This window comes from Mangifera indica, chromosome 5 (assembly GCF_011075055.1).
Source record: "Mangifera indica cultivar Alphonso chromosome 5, CATAS_Mindica_2.1, whole genome shotgun sequence".
NCBI lineage: Eukaryota > Viridiplantae > Streptophyta > Magnoliopsida > Sapindales > Anacardiaceae > Mangifera > Mangifera indica.
In genome coordinates, this window is record NC_058141.1 from 9245111 (window position 1) to 9260375 (window position 15265).

Sequence of the window (15265 nt, forward strand, 5' to 3'; positions counted from 1 at the left end):
GCCACCAAGGGTTGGTGTTAACGCCAAGGGGTTGGTGACGCTAACTTATTCTTCATTTGAAAACTTTTTAGATTTAAATTTTTGTATTTTATAACTATTAATATAATATTAAACAATATTATAATAATTTTAAACAATAAAAATAACATAAAATAACAGTATTAAACAATTTAACAACATGAAATCACAATAAAATTAAATTTCACATGAACTCATGAATATGAATCTATCATACATTATTTGATTTTCAATCATTCATAAAGAAAATACATAACATACAAGTTTTATTATTTAATCACATGTTTTCTTTGTTGAATAATTTTTTTTCCATACTACAGAAATTTTGTCCTCACTGGAAGGCTGAGAAAAAAAATAGAGATGGTATTCTCTCTTTCTGCATGAGTTACATCAATGGGGATATTTTAGAAAAATGTAATACTGTTATAGTATTTTTGTTTAAGCTTTAGAATGAGTGGTATATATGTATACACGGTAAAAAAGAAAAAATAAAAATTTCAATTTCTCTATTATCTATTAGAATTAAGCTTATACTCTGAGTCTTAGTTTGAATGGTTTTATGAAAGGCTCGAATTTGAGCTCAGAATTTTACAGTTTGAGCTTAAAAAAAATTTTTTTACTCAAGTTTTGTTTGAGAAATTACTATTAAACTCTATCGTTTATATATTTATCAATTATTTTTTAAATTCAAAGTTTGGTATTAAGTTGTACATGCGAATTAGAAAACTCAAGGGACTAAAAAATTTTTCATACTAAGACATAAATGTTTAGGGGAACATTAAGATTTTAAGAGTATAATTATATTATTTAAAACCTTTAAAGGGTTATTAATATTATATATAGTTAAGTCACAAATGCACAAGCTTACTGGGTTGAGAAATAGTGAACTTAAACTCGTTTTAAATATAACATTAAAGATGTTTGAGCTTAAACTCAGCTCAACAATAACTGAGTTGAGTTTGATTCAATACGAATAAAACTACAAATAATTTATGAGCGATTCGATTTAATTACAGCCCTAATCAAAATTTTGTTTGCATTGTTTGATTCACTTATTATGTTTTGAAGCGTGTTAAATGTGTTGCCTTTATCCGATCAAACTGACAAGAATAAACCTAGTAATTTGTCTTTATTATAGTAACTTACGTAAAAGAAAGAAAGAAATTTTACTTGTACAATAATTGAAAGAAATTTTACTTTGATCAGTCATATTCAAATAATAATCATTTTTTACTGTTAAAGATATTTGGTTTGATAAATTATTTAGAAAATAATTAAATATAAATAATTATCATATTTAATAAATTTTGATAAATATAAATAATTATTGTGTTTAGTTATAGATAATAAATAAACACAATAATTATTTTATTTAAATACTCTTAACTATAATTATTCTAAAATATTTTTATATTAATTAAAAATAATTTTATTTTTAATTTTAAAAATTAATAAATAAAAATATAATTAATAAAATTAAGATTATATTGATAATATTTTAATACATAAAATAAATATAATAATTAGATTATTATTTACATTATTTATTATATTATTATTAAAATAATATAAATAATAAAAATTAAATTACCAACTAATCTTCTTAACCATAAGCCAAGTGACGGCTTAATATTTGGCCATGGCAATGATATATATATATATATATATATATATATATATATATATATATATATATATATATATATATATATATATACATACAACTATTCAAGACTACAAGAAATTCATGCAAGTTAACCCAGCTCAAATTGTCCACCGCAAAATTGAAATCTAAAAGTCTCTCTCTCTCTCGTTCTGTGATGGAGAATGCTAAGCAGCCACTTCTCTCCCAAGGAGACGATGAAGACCAATTACAGCCTCTTCCAAAACAAACCAGCAACTCCCTTTCCTCCGCCACCTTCGCCACTGGAACTGATGACATCCCTCCGATCACTGGCCTCCGTGACTTTTCCAGAGAGTTTTACCGAGAATCTAAGAAGCTCTGGTACCTAGCCGGGCCCGCCATCTTCACCTCAGTCTGCCAATACTCCCTTGGTGCAATCACTCAAGTCTTCTCCGGCCACGTCAGCACCATCGCCCTCGCTGCCGTCTCCATCGAGAACTCTGTTATCGCCGGCTTCTCATTCGGTCTCATGGTAACGTTAAATACACATCTCAGAAGACTTGTGTTAGAATTTTTTTTATATCAATAATGAATTAAACTACTTTAAAACTGTAGCTTGGAATGGGAAGCGCCCTGGAGACACTATGCGGGCAAGCTTTTGGAGCTGGACAACTTGACATGCTAGGAATCTATATGCAAAGATCTTGGGTTATTCTCAATGCTACAGCTTTAGTTCTTATGTTTGTTTACATATTTGCTCAACAAATTCTGAGTCTAATAGGGCAGACGGCAGCGATATCCAAGGCGGCTGGGACATTCGCCGTCTGGATGATTCCACAACTATTCGCATACGCTGTGAATTTCCCTATAGCGAAGTTTTTACAGTCCCAGAGCAAGATCATGGCCATGGCTGTGATTGCAGCCGCAGCCTTGATATTGCATACTTTTTTTAGTTGGTTTTTAATGTTTAAACTGGATTGGGGCCTTGTGGGTGCCGCTGTGGTATTAAACGCATCATGGTGGTTCATTGATGCTGCTCAACTTATTTATATTATCGGCGGGACTTGCGGCCAAGCGTGGACCGGATTTTCATGGAAGGCCTTTCAGAATTTATGGGGTTTTGTTCGGCTGTCTTTGGCATCAGCTGTCATGCTTTGGTAAGAAACATTTTTAATTAATCGGTCCTTACCTTTGATTTTTCAAAGTTCTCTGAATAGTGATTATATTTGAATCAAAATGATCATTTTCTTCCCTTGAATTTTTTATTCATATCTTTCCAGGGAGGAATTTTTTTTTAAAGATAAGGCCAAAGGAATATTTTTCACGCAAAGTATGTTATTATTTCAAAATTCACCTGTTAATTTTAAAAATTTTATTTATCTACCCATAAATAGTTAAAATTAACGAAACTCTAACCCCTTAAAATTTTATCTCTTTTCCCCCCTTAACTCCTAAAAACTAACCATTTTCTCCTAGATCAAGTTTTAAAAAATAACATTCCTTCCTTTAGGGTTTAGCTTTCAATCCCCAACATCATCGTTGACAATGAAGTTTTCCAGAGGCATCATTATGCTCCGACCATCTCTCTTTTTTCCTCTGAAACACCGGTCAATCGAAATATAATCTAGAACGTCTTCTTTTGGAAAGACGAAGAGTTTCGTCTCCTGATAAAACTCTTCTACTTTTCAGGCTAGATCTCGATCGATCAACGTTCCAGAGGAGAAAAGAGAGATGGTTGGAGTATGGTGATACCTCTGGAAAGCTTCATCATCGGCAATGACACCAGATTTGACATCGGGGATTGAAAGCTAAACTATAGGGGGAATGCTATTTTTTAAAACTTAGTTTAGGGGAAAATTGTTAGTTTTTAGGGGTTAGGAGGAAAAACTAGATTAAATTTTAATTTATTTTTAATATTATAAATAAAATGATGATTTTATCCTTTAAACTGTTAATTTTAATAGTTTATCAGTGAGTAAATAAGATTTTTATAGTTAACAAATAAAAAGTTGAGATTATAGCATATTTTGGGTGGGATATAGTCCTTTGGCCTAAAGATAATTCTGAATTGACGTGCAATCATCTCTCTCAAACACCAAATTTGATTTGACAATACATTTTATAATTTGGAATTCACGGCATGTCAGATTACCGTTTGGCAATTTCCGAATAAGCCAAACTAAATATTCTGATTTAGCTAAAGATATGGTCCAATTTTTTGCAGCTTGGAGGTGTGGTACTTTATGGCATTAATATTGTTTGCTGGATATTTAAAAAACGCTGAAGTTTCAGTAGATGCCTTGTCCATTTGGTAAGCCGCAAGCTTTACATAGAAGGAATTGTTTTAAGCCTGTTCAATTCTAGATTTATCTTACATTAATTAACCAAAGAGGTTTAATGATACATGTCAGTGTTATATCATTTTAAATTTCTGGATTATTCAGTCGTAATTATTACACACCTAACAGTTGAAGTTTGAATTGTAGCTACACCTAATATTAGAAGGGCTAAGCAAGAGAAGTCAAATTTGTCTTCTCCCTTTGATTTTTACACCCATGTCTAGTTTTTAAAACAAGTTCATCATTTTCATAAAATATGAAAGAAGTTGCGTCCACTGACTAAGTCTTTTAGTAAACTAGAAGATGAGATCAGCCATAATACAACAGCCTGTTAAATACCATAAAATAAGTAGGTCATTTTATGATAATTTTGTGCTATGAATTACTGAATTTGCAGCATGAACATATTGGGGTGGACTGTAATGGTGGCTCTGGGAATGAATGCAGCAATAAGGTTAGTTGCAGTAATACACATTTATAAAGAGCTGCTTCTATGAACTACTGAATGATTTAACTCTAAATACTGATGCAGTGTGAGGGTGTCAAATGAACTAGGGGCAGGTCACCCAAGAACTGCAAAGTTTTCACTAGTGGTGGCTGTAATATCTGCATTTTTAATCAGCCTTGTCCTCTCACTTATCTTGATCGCCACACGGAACGAGTACCCAGCATTGTTTTCAAGTGATTCAGAAGTTATAGCTGTTGTTAATAATCTCACCCCGATGCTGGCTCTTTGTATCGTCATTAACAATATTCAACCAGTTCTCTCTGGTAATTAATCTTAACTTTTTAACTATATTTTGTCTTCATATGAATGAGTGATCATTTCTTTTTGCAGGGGTGGCCATTGGAGCTGGATGGCAGGCTGTTGTTGCCTATGTAAACATTGGTTGTTATTATGTATTTGGCATTCCTTTGGGACTCATATTGGGCTACAAGGTTGGGTGGGGCGTTCTGGTAATTTTCTCGATTCCTCTTCTATTCCTTGAATGGAAGATTACTTTTCAATTGCTTTAACCTGGTCCAATAGCAATTAGACACACTCTTATGGGACTTAAAACGTTTACAATAGTTCTATTTTATTTTTGAGTTTTATAACCTAATAAATATCTTTGGTAATTTAAAGAATTCATAACTTTTTAAGGAGTGTTAAAATATACCGATTTAAGATTTGTCTGAAGGTGTTATATGTTTACCATGGTGTCATTGTGATGATCATAATCTTTTTTCAGGGAATCTGGTGTGGAATGCTATCGGGGACAATCGTACAAACCTGTGTCCTTTTCGGGATGATTTATAAAACAAACTGGAACAAAGAGGTAAACTGTGGAATATTCTAAAAGCTACTGATAAAGTGTAGAAGCATTTGGTTAGAACTGAGATGATTTGATCCATGATATGCAGGCTTCTATTGCCGAAGACAGAATAAGGAAATGGGGAGGGGATACAAATTCCAAAGAAGATGCAGAAAAATAAACCGCGATTTCGAAGAACAAAGGGGCACGGCTTCATTTTTGACAAAAATAAATGAGAAATCTGATAGATGTTTTAGATTGATTGTTAAAAAACAATCCCATTGGAAAAATGGGATTCTGATTGTGATGATTCATCTTTGAATTTCAGGGGCAACAACAGTCCAAAGTAGGCAGCTCTTCCGTTCCTTTTAGGGGACGTTTGATTTAAGTAATGTTTTATTATCAAAATAAAAAGATTACCTTGAAGATAGATTACAGTATAAATGATTATTATGTTTGATAAAATTTGATAGGTATAAATAATTATTATATTTGATTAAAGATAATAAAAGATTACTAGTAAATTATTTTACTTAAATGCTCTTGAATATAATTATTTTAAATATTTTTTATATTATTTGTCATATTAATTAAAAATAAATTTATTTTTATATTAATAAATTAATAAATAATAATATAATTATAATAAAATTAAGATTACCTTGGTAATCTTTAAATACCTAAGGTAAAGGTGATAATCAGATTACTACCTATATTACCTGTCATATTAGCATTGGTAATAGAAGATTATTGTAATCTTTTATTACTGATAAACCAAACAAGGGAATAAAAAATATATTATCAAGGTAATTTTTAAAAACCATAATCAAACGGCCCTTAGAATTAAGAACTCCAAAAGGTCAGTTCCTAGACCTAAATAACTCATCTCAAGCACAGATGAAAGCCAGAGAAACCATCAATTAATTTATTCCACTTTGACCGTTAGATGAATTCTAAACTATCAAACTTTATTCTTTTTTTAATTTTAGAAGACAATAATAATTGAGGATGTAGATTTAGTCCAGGGATGTAAAGTGGATTAAAGATGGCTAGCTACTCACAGAAGCTCTCCAACCGTGGCTACATTTTCATTCGAAAGCTTTGATGTCGTTGGATTCTCTTATAGGACATCAATTAAATTAACCATTTTAAAAGGGTATTTATAATTTTAGTCAACACTCTAATGGGGGGTTTGGTTAGAGTAATATTTTATTACTAAAATAGAAATATTATCCTGAAAATAAATTACTTAGAAGATTATTGAGTATACATGATTACTATGTTTGATAAAATTTGGTAGGTATAAATAATTATTGTGTTTGGTTAAAGGTAATAAAAGATTATTAATAAATTATTTTACTTAAATGCCCTTGAATATAATTATTTTTAAATTATTTATCATATTAATTAAAAATATTTTTTTTTGTCTCAAAAAATTAATAAATAATAATATAATTATAATAAAATCAAGATTACCTCGGTAAACTTTAAATACCTAAGGTGAAGGTGGTTATCAGATTACCACCTATATTATCTGCTACATCAGCATTAGTAATAGAATATTACTGTAATATTTTATTATTGACAAACAAAATAAGGGAATAAAAGATAGATTACTAAGGTAATCTTAAAAGACTGGAATTAAACCCTTTCTAAAGGTTATACAGATATGACTAAACATCTGGAATGATGAAAAGATTGCCCTCACCCCTACTTTTGAACAGTTTGAAAACCCTAACCCTTGTCATTATTGCCAATGGCTCGCAAGTATACTAGTCAATCAAGTAATATAAAAAGATGTCGATCTCATAGGGATTAGTTATCGAGTATTAGTTCGTTTTGTAATTTAAATTAGCTAGAAAAATAAAATATTATAAATGAAAATTGAATTAAAATTAAATAAAATGCAACTAACTAAGTCGGAATTAATAAAGGGAAATAAACACTTAACAAATTAAAAATAAAATACCACTATAAAGAAGCCTAGGGTTTATGATTTCTCTATCAATTACTTAAAAATTAGTAATGAATCCAATTAAAATTAATGATAAGATGAATTGTTGATGAGCGATTATCCTATTTTACTCAATTTCTCTCTCAAGGTTAATTAAGGGTGTTAAGAGAATAAACTTATCTACTCTCATGGTATGATGTTAATCAAAACCTATTAATTTCTATGACAATCAATTTACCCATAAAAAATTTATATTTATCTCTAAATAAAACCCTAGGTTTAGCAAAAACATAAACTAATTGGGTATGTATTTCTCAATATCACACTCTAGTCTACAAACAAGCATGACATTAAGCCTTAACACCAAACAAGAAATTAAAATCACAATTTCTAAATCAAACATTGATCATCATTAATTAAAAATAAAAAACCATTACATTATCTTTGAGAATTTATAGATTCATCATAAATCCTACCAAAGGAAATTAACTATTCATGGTTATAAAGTTCAAATTATAAGATAAAGTTGAAGAGAGAGACATTTTGCATTAGTAAAAGAAGATAATAAGAGAGATAGAAAAAACTCTAAGGTATTCAAATCTTGATTCTCTTGGGTCTTCTATCTTTAATCTTGGATCTTCACTCTTCTACTCGTTTCTTGAAGTTTTCTCTCTCTAAAAATCCTTTGGGCTACTGCATTTTGGTGATAGGGAAGTAGAGAAGATGTAATTTTCTTTTTATACCTGTCATTTAACCTTATTTTATGTTTTTTTAAATATCATTTACGCCTAGTAGTTATGGGTAGCAATTATGGCCACAAGACTGTCCATAATTGCCCTCTGCGTCCTATTATAAAATCTTCTTATTTACTTTTTTAAGTTTTCATTTTCTCTTCGAAAGGGCTTAAATGTCTTCAAAGCATCTAAAAATATAATTTAAAGTGTAAAAGAAGATCAAACCATCAAAATTAAATAAAATTTAAAGAATTTGACAAAAAAGACCAAAATTCACTTTAAAAACATACTATTATAACCCTCTTTGTGTGTATTTCATGCACACATCAAACTTCCCCAAACTTGAGAATTTGCTTGTCCCCAAGTAAAAAGAAACATAAGTGAATTGAAAGGAAAAATAAAAGAACCAATAGGGTTTAGGTAATTAAATTCTTAAAATGATCTTATGCAATTGAAAACCAAAACTTGCTTTTCAAAATCCCTAAGTGTAAAAAACACTCTATCATGGATCCAAAGAAAACAAGAGTCACAAAAATCAAACTGAAAATGTATGCAGTGATCAATCACATCAAAACTGTTGCACTTCAGATAGACATATACGTATTTAGCAACCTTCATGATCTCTAAATGAAGTCAACCAAGTCTCATAGACAAAATCAATTAACCTATCTCCACTGATGAACGTGCAATGCATTTCAAAAAAATCAGTAAGTCTTTATTTAGATTGTAACGTGGCTAAGGATATGGGTTAAAGAATAAAAGAATGAATTAATTAACAAATAAACATGAGTATACTATTAATGAGGAAGTGGAAATCTACATAATCACAAAATAGAAATTAAGGAAGAAATGTGAATATAAATTACACTAATAATATGTGAATAGATTTTTTTCTTTTCTTTATTTTCTTTTCCTCTCTCTTTTTTTTTCGTATAAATTTTTTCTTCTTTTCATATTTTTTTTCTTTTTCATATATTTTTTTAAGATTTCTCTCTTTTTTTTTTTTTTCATATATATACATGTATAAATATATATAATTCTTTCAAAAATCCCTCAAACTTATTTCTTTGCACATAGCGCATATAGAGTGATAATACCATGACTTTCTCATTTTTCTTCATTCTCCCTTTTCAATTGATCTAAGAATCACATGCAAATCCACTTATTTCATCAATAATATAACTCATGTAAAGGGTATATTTAATATATTTATTAGCTAGGTGGGTGATTAGGGGTTAAAAAAAAGAAAATACAAAAAGTTGTAAATAGAACACAAAAGAAAATGACTCAAAGGCGTAACAAAAGATTAAACATTTATAAAGGTTAGCTAAGAGAATAAGGCAGTTTGGGATATACAAAGAATCAAAGAAATGCCTACATTATATCCCTTATCAATGCATGCAACTTTTTATTTTGCCTTGAAAGATTGAGTGACAAGTTCTAAGACTTGTGAGACACTAGAAAATATGTCTAAGCACAGATAAACCCTTTTTAAGTAAGCATATACAATTTCAAAATAACGACTACATGCACAACAAACTTTGAATGACAAATGCAACAATCGTAATTCTATCATCAATCATGAATGTATCCACACTCTATGCCTTTTACGAACAAAAATTGGGTTCGATTGCTAAAGGTGCTCTAATCATTCAAATCACCCGAAAATATTTTCACAAATGTGTCTTTTGAAGTACTAAAAAGTGAATTTGCAAAATTTAGTCCAAAATCAAATGAGAGATAAACAAATGTGGGCTTAATTAAAACTAATATGTATATAATTGTAATATGAAAATTAAATTAAAAGAAACTAAAAATAAAAAAACTGCATAAAAAATAAACCTAATTTAAAATTGAAAATAAAATTGCAAAATTAAAACTAAAGACTCCTCCCACACTTAATACAAACATTGTCCTCAATGTTTATTCAACATGTAATAAAGAAAATATAACCAAGTATGGACAAGAGAAAAAGAAAAAGAGGAAAAACTTTTTAACTCAATATAAGCTCATGTGATGAAATTGGATGAAAATGCAAACATTGTCCATGAAATTAGAATGAGTAAATATGAACAAAATTGTACCATCTCGCAAAAGAGGTATAAAAGAATCACATCCAACTAATAAAAAGGGAAAGATAACAATATTATCTATAATTATAGATCTACATATGCAACAATCTTTATCATCAAAATATCAAATAATGAACAAATCAACAACACTTGTTCAATAAGCTTAACATTTCAAGTATAACAACCTATATATCAAAATTTTCATCAAATTTCACATCAATAAACCACATGTAAACTAGCAAATTGAGCGCCAAATCATCATTAAACTAGGAAAGCATCACATTGAATCAGCATAAATTGTTCATATGCATCCAACCACATCAATAAATCAATCATGACAAAAAATCATATGGTCAAAATGTCCACTTTGTCAACATCAATACAGTCATCAAAATATCACCTAATCAAATGAATCGGTTCATCAAAATATGACTGCGTATATCAAAACATAATGGAAGTCAGTTCAAAATAGAAAGTAAACATTAGAACAAGTGAGAGAATCATCATGTCTAGTGGTCGGATTTTGAATTAGATGTAGAGGAGCTCTAATTAAGTGAAAAAAGAGAGGGAATGAACCTTGGTGATGGAAATAGGCTTTCAACATTTGCTGATTTTTTTCAGTTTCTTTTGGAGCTTAAGTTGTTGTGTTTCTATGTTTTGCAATCTTACCTTTATATTGGAGCTTTCGAGTAGTACTTTTGTGACTAGAACATCTGTCTCTTGCCCCATTTGGTCTTGAGTTGGGTTTTGGCCTGCTAAAACATAAGAACCATTTGTAATTTTTTGACAAATACTTTTTTTTTTAGCATTTCAAGGTTGATAAGTTATTTACCTACTATTGGTTCATACCTATGCTATGACACACTAAAGGCCCCAATAACGATAGTTATTGCTATTATAAAACCCTCGCAAGCAATGTTTCCCTTTCTATTTTTTTCATCCAAGGCTGTATATTTGAATCTTTGTCCCAAAAAAGGCTCCACCATTGATTTTTGTGTCATTAATTAAACAATAAAGTAAGAACAAATTAGTTTTAGTAACAATGTCATCATTGTCCCCTCTTGCATAAATGTTTTTCACAATAAATCTGTGAAAAATCTGTGAAGGGGATTGCTCAATTTGAATGCTTTATCCAAGGGTGATTTTGGAAGGCATGGTTTGTTAAATTGTGCCATACATTTTCACAATTAAAATTTGTTCATATGGTGGGGTGTTAACCCATCATTTGGGAAACCAAAAATTCTATTTATATCGCTAAAGGCTAAACCATAATGTTTATTATTAAACCTGAAATTAATTAACCTATAGGCTACACTAATAGGATAATTAACAAAGTGATAAGAACTTAGAAATTCTAGGGTAAACTCTTTATGGGTATGATAATGAAGTAGATAAAATGCATCCTAACCTACCATAAGCATGATTTCATAGATATCATATAAATTCAAAGTTTCTAAGGTATGACGATCTAAATACATTGTTAGAATAATTTTTCTAGGTAAAAGCTTTTCATACTTGCCTATTTGATCAATGCCAAAAAATTGCAAAGTTTGGGGGAAAAGTAATAAAGGTCCAAAGCTTGCTTGGGATGCTCGTAGAGTACGTTTCACTGCTGCAAGGTGCGATTTGTGTTTTTGTTACTTTTTTTTGGGCCTTGATGAGCTTCTAGGCGTCTTCAGAGCTAGACGAGGAGGCGACGGTGTCATTGTATCGTTGGTCATCGGAGAGAAAGGAGGTGGTGCTATTGATGACTTGGTTAGACATTCGTAAGACTTGTTCCTATTAGGAATGCATTTTATCTAACTAATTTTGGAACGAAAAATTCGTTTTATGTTGGTAGAAGAAATTAAGGGTGCTTTGGAAGAATGTAGATAAAAATTGGAGTTTGATATGTGTGGTTTTAATGTGACTATTTTGTGCAAGAAAAATTGAAAAAAAAATATGTACTAACAGGAAGAAACAAGTGACATGGCATCGTATGAGATTGAGTGGGTGGCTGTGTGAGAAGCTGGATGTGACGTGTGTTGTGCAGAGTTTGAAGAGGAAGAGGAAGGTTGACGTGTTTCTGTTTTTACTAATGGAAAAGTGGTGTTGTGCAGAGGAGAAGTTGTTGACGTGTTCTTATTGGCTGAAGAGATTGTGACACATCAGGTGGACACGTTTCTGCAGAGGAGAAAGTGGAAAGTTGACGTGTTTGGTGAGTGGGGCTATGCAGTGTTTCTACAGAGAAAAATTCTTGTGAAGTTGAGGCTGATGCATGCTTGAAATAAGTGGAGTGGGGTTGCGAACGACATTGCTGAGGGGAAAGGTTTGCACACCTTTGAAATGAAGAAGAGAAAAAAGAAAAAAATACAGGGGCTAGGGTTTTCACATACCAAATATATGTGTGTGTATATATATATAAAATAAAAAAAGTAAAATAAAATAAATAAATAAATAAATAAAATATAAATGGAAAAACAAAGCTACCACCTCGTTCATTCTAAGAGCTTAATATGGACATTTTTTATGGCCATCTTTAGCACCCATAAGTACTACATAATTTCTTGAAAATGTAAGTGTCAATTTAATTCAAATTCCACACTCTCTTGATAAATTCAACACCACAAAGAAATCAATCAATCAAATTAATACAATCAATGGCAAGAACAGAATTAATCAAACAAATTACAACTAATGAAAACATCAAATTAAACAAGATTTAATTGTATCCCCTTTGTAACTTGAAAATACTCCTCATGGCCAAGCTTGTACTCCAATTGCTTAACATTCCCAAATCAACCTGAAATAAACAAAAAGAACAATTTTAAACTAAATATGGAAAAAATTATTTATCAATAGACTAAAAGAAAATTATTTAAGAAAGGAAAAACTTGGGTTGCCTTCCAAGAGCGCTAATTTATAGTCTTTAGCTTGACCAATGATAAGGCATAAGTCGGGGGATTAGAAAGTGGGCGAGGCACCTACACTTCCGCTTGGTCACCAACAAAATACGGCTTCAACTCTGCCCATTGACCTTAAATGCTCCAAAATTTTCATTCTACACCTCAACGACTTCATGGGGAAATACCTTTAAGATCTTAAAAGGACCGGACCATCTTGACTTAAGTTTTCCTAGGAAAAGCTTCAATCTTGAGTTGAAAAGCAACACTAGATCACATTTTTTGAAGTCTTTCTTTAGAATATACTTATCATGCCACCTTTTGGTTTTCTCCTTATATAAGCATCCAATCTAGAGTCTTCTAACTCATCGAGTTGGAGGAGATGTTTTTCATCAGTTTTCTTTAAATCAAAGTTCAAGAACTTAATAGCATAATAAGCTCGATGCTCCGACTCCACCAAAAGATGACAAGACTTACCATAGACAAGACGAAAGGGAGATATAGCAATGAGAGTTTTAAAAGTTGTACGATATGTCCAAAGTGCATCGTCCAATCTTAAACTTCAATCTTTCCTTGAAGCATTTACAATTTTCTCAAGTGTGCTCTTGATCTCCCTATTAGAAATCTCAACTTGCCTGCTAGTTTAAGGGTGGTATAGGGTTGCGACCTTATAGGTAACTTCTTATTTCTTCAACAATTTATCAAATAAGTGTTTACAAAAATGAGAACCACCATCATAATAATAGCTCTTGGAGTCCTAAATCTTGCGAAAATATATTTCTTTAAGAACTTCACCACAACCCTAGCATCGTTGGATAGATTTGCTAATGCTTCAACCCATTTAGAAATATATGCTACAGTAACTAAGATATATTTATTCCCATAAGACATAGGAAATAGCCCTATGAAGTCAATGCCCAATACATCAAAAATTTCAATCTAAGTATACCATTTAGAGGTATTTCATTCCTTCTTGAAATGTTTCTAGTTCTTTGGCACCTATCACATGTTAGAACAAATTTCTTCACATCTTGAAAAATAGTTGGCACCCACTTTAGAGCACCTTAGCTATTATCTTAGTGGCACTAAAATGGCCTTCACATTCAAGAGAATGACAATGGGTTAGAAAACTTTCCATCTCATCTTGTGGAAAGCATCATCGCATAATCCTATCAAAATATCTTCTGTAAAACAATGGTTCTTCCCAATAATAGTTTTTTACTTCCCATAAGAAGTTTTTCTTTTGCTAGTGATTCATCTCTGAAGGTAGTACTCTACATACAAGATAATTCACATAATTTGCATACCATGGTATGATCCAATGAGATATTTCTAAAAGTTGCTCATTTGGAAAGAAGTCATCAATAGATAGACTTTTGTCAAAACCTCCACACTCAGCTTATTCTAAGCAGGACAAATGACTAGCAACAACATTTTTTGCCCCCTTCTTATCCCTTATTTTTAAGTCAAACTCTTGAAGAAGCAATATCCACCTAATCAACCTCAGTTTTGCATCTTTTTTATTTAGGAGATATTTAATGGTTGAATGATCCGTGTAAACTATAACCTTGGACCTTACTAAATAAGACCCTACTAAATAAGACCTGAACTTATCAAAGGCAAACACAACTATAAGAAGTTCTTTCTCAATAGTGACATAGTTGACTTGTGTTTCATCCAAAGTGTGACTAGCATAGTACATTGTATAAACCTTTTTATCTTTCTTTTGCCCTAAAACTGCCCCTACAACAAAGTCACTAGCGTCACACATCACTTCAAAAGGTATACTCCAATCTGGTGGTTGTATAATGGGAGCTAAAATCAATGTTTCCTTTAACCTACAAAAAGAATCAAGACAATGTTGGTCAAAATTAAAAGAAACATCTTTAGCAAGTAAATTAGACAAAGGTTTAGCAATTTTTGAAAAGTCCTTAATGACAAGGTTTAGCATAGCCAAGAAAACTTCGAACTCTTTTTACTGATGTCGGTAAGGGCATCTTTTTAATTATTTCTACTTTTGCTCTATATACCTCAATCCCTCTTTCTGAGACTCTATGCTCAAGAACTATCCCTTCTTTCACCATAAAATGACACTTTTCCCAATTAAGCACCAAATTGACCTCTTCACACCTCTACAAAACCTTAGACAAGTTAAACAAGCAATCATAAAAAAATGTCTCATATACAAAAAAATCATCCATAAAAACTTCCATAATTTGCTCAACAAAATCAAAAAATATAGACATCATGCATTTTTGAAAGTTAACAGGTGCATTACAAAGACTGAAAGGCATACACCTATAGGCAATTGTGTTATAAGGGCATGTGAAGGTGGTTTTTTCTTAGT

The 15265-nt window shown here is 30.9% G+C and overlaps 1 protein-coding gene across 1 annotated transcript; it reads left to right on the top strand.

Annotated features, from left to right (window-relative positions):
- The first annotated feature begins 1735 nt into the window (after positions 1–1735).
- Positions 1736–5706, top strand: LOC123215526 (protein DETOXIFICATION 29-like). Its single transcript, XM_044635667.1, has 8 exons — positions 1736–2174; positions 2258–2799; positions 3867–3953; positions 4379–4435; positions 4514–4752; positions 4820–4938; positions 5214–5300; positions 5386–5706. Exons 1-8 carry the CDS (start codon positions 1839–1841, stop codon positions 5455–5457), a joined length of 1539 nt encoding a protein of 512 aa, XP_044491602.1. The 5' UTR covers positions 1736–1838; the 3' UTR covers positions 5458–5706.
- Positions 5707–15265: the final 9559 nt, after the last annotated feature.

Excerpts from the sequence above, each read along its gene's own strand:
- LOC123215526 (XM_044635667.1), top strand. The coding sequence starts at position 1,839 with ATGGAGAATGCTAAGCAGCCACTTCTCTCCCAAGGAGACGATGAAGAC. Across the intron at positions 2,800-3,866 it reads GCATCAGCTGTCATGCTTTG|CTTGGAGGTGTGGTACTTTA; the intron begins GTAAGAAACATT and ends AATTTTTTGCAG. Across the intron at positions 4,939-5,213 it reads AGGTTGGGTGGGGCGTTCTG|GGAATCTGGTGTGGAATGCT; the intron begins GTAATTTTCTCG and ends ATCTTTTTTCAG.